Source organism: Aplysia californica, unplaced genomic scaffold (genome assembly GCF_000002075.1).
Source record: "Aplysia californica isolate F4 #8 unplaced genomic scaffold, AplCal3.0 scaffold00020, whole genome shotgun sequence".
In the NCBI taxonomy this organism is placed as follows: domain Eukaryota; kingdom Metazoa; phylum Mollusca; class Gastropoda; order Aplysiida; family Aplysiidae; genus Aplysia; species Aplysia californica.
The window spans coordinates 1,843,643-1,844,467 of NW_004797290.1; the positions used below are offsets into that span (position 1 = coordinate 1,843,643).

At 45.6% G+C, this 825-nt stretch overlaps 1 protein-coding gene across 1 annotated transcript in view; it reads right to left on the minus strand.

The window, feature by feature from the left end:
- Positions 1-825, minus strand: part of LOC101858595 (28S ribosomal protein S9, mitochondrial) — a gene marked incomplete at its 3' end in the record, with an annotated part of 14,546 nt that overhangs the window by 4,031 nt on the left and 9,690 nt on the right. Inside the window, 1 exon segment of the mRNA XM_013087188.2 lies at positions 222-301. Within this exon segment, the coding sequence (XP_012942642.1) occupies positions 222-301 (80 nt within the window).

Consider the following 825-nt stretch of genomic DNA (forward strand, 5'->3'; position numbering starts at 1 on the left):
CCTGTATACTTACATAAAGGAGTGTGTCCTGTATACTTACATAAAGGTGTCCTGTATACTTACATAAAGGTGTCCTGTATACTTACATAAAGGAGTGTGTCCTGTATACTTACATAAAGGAGTGTGTCCTGTATACTTACATAAAGGAGTGTGTCCTGTATACTTATATAAAGGAGTGTGTCCAGTATACTTACATAAAGGAGTGTGTCCTGTATACTTACATAAAGGAGGGCGTAGTAATTGGGCGATGTGGTAAAGTAGAGCCAGTGATAGGGTCGACCGTCAAGGCCAAACTGAGCCGCTGGGGGGACAGAAACAGGAAGTGAATCATTCGGTGTAGTTTTAGTAAGAGTTTTACGGCACAAGCAACACAATTAGGTCATGTAAGTGCTGATAGCTAGAGGTGTTACAAGAGAGTCACATGTACTAAAAAGGAGAGATAAGGTCAATAGGTGCTAGATAGGACAAAAGGAGCAAACCACACTCCAGCTTCCACCAACCACCCACTGAATCATTCAGCCCGAGTCCTTTCAACAAATGTTTCACACCACGGAGAGAAATGTGCCGCAGTGTTCCTGCCACAAGGATTGGACAGTAAACAAAGTACAGAGGCACACATCCCCATCACAATAACACACCATATCACGTGTCACAACGCGGTGGAGACACACGCACACATCCCCGTCACAATAACATACGATATCCCGTGTCACGACGCGGTGGAGACACGTGCACACATCCCCGTCACAACAACACACGATGTGTCACAACGCGGTGGAGACACACGCACACATCCCCGTCACAACAACACACGATATGTGTCAC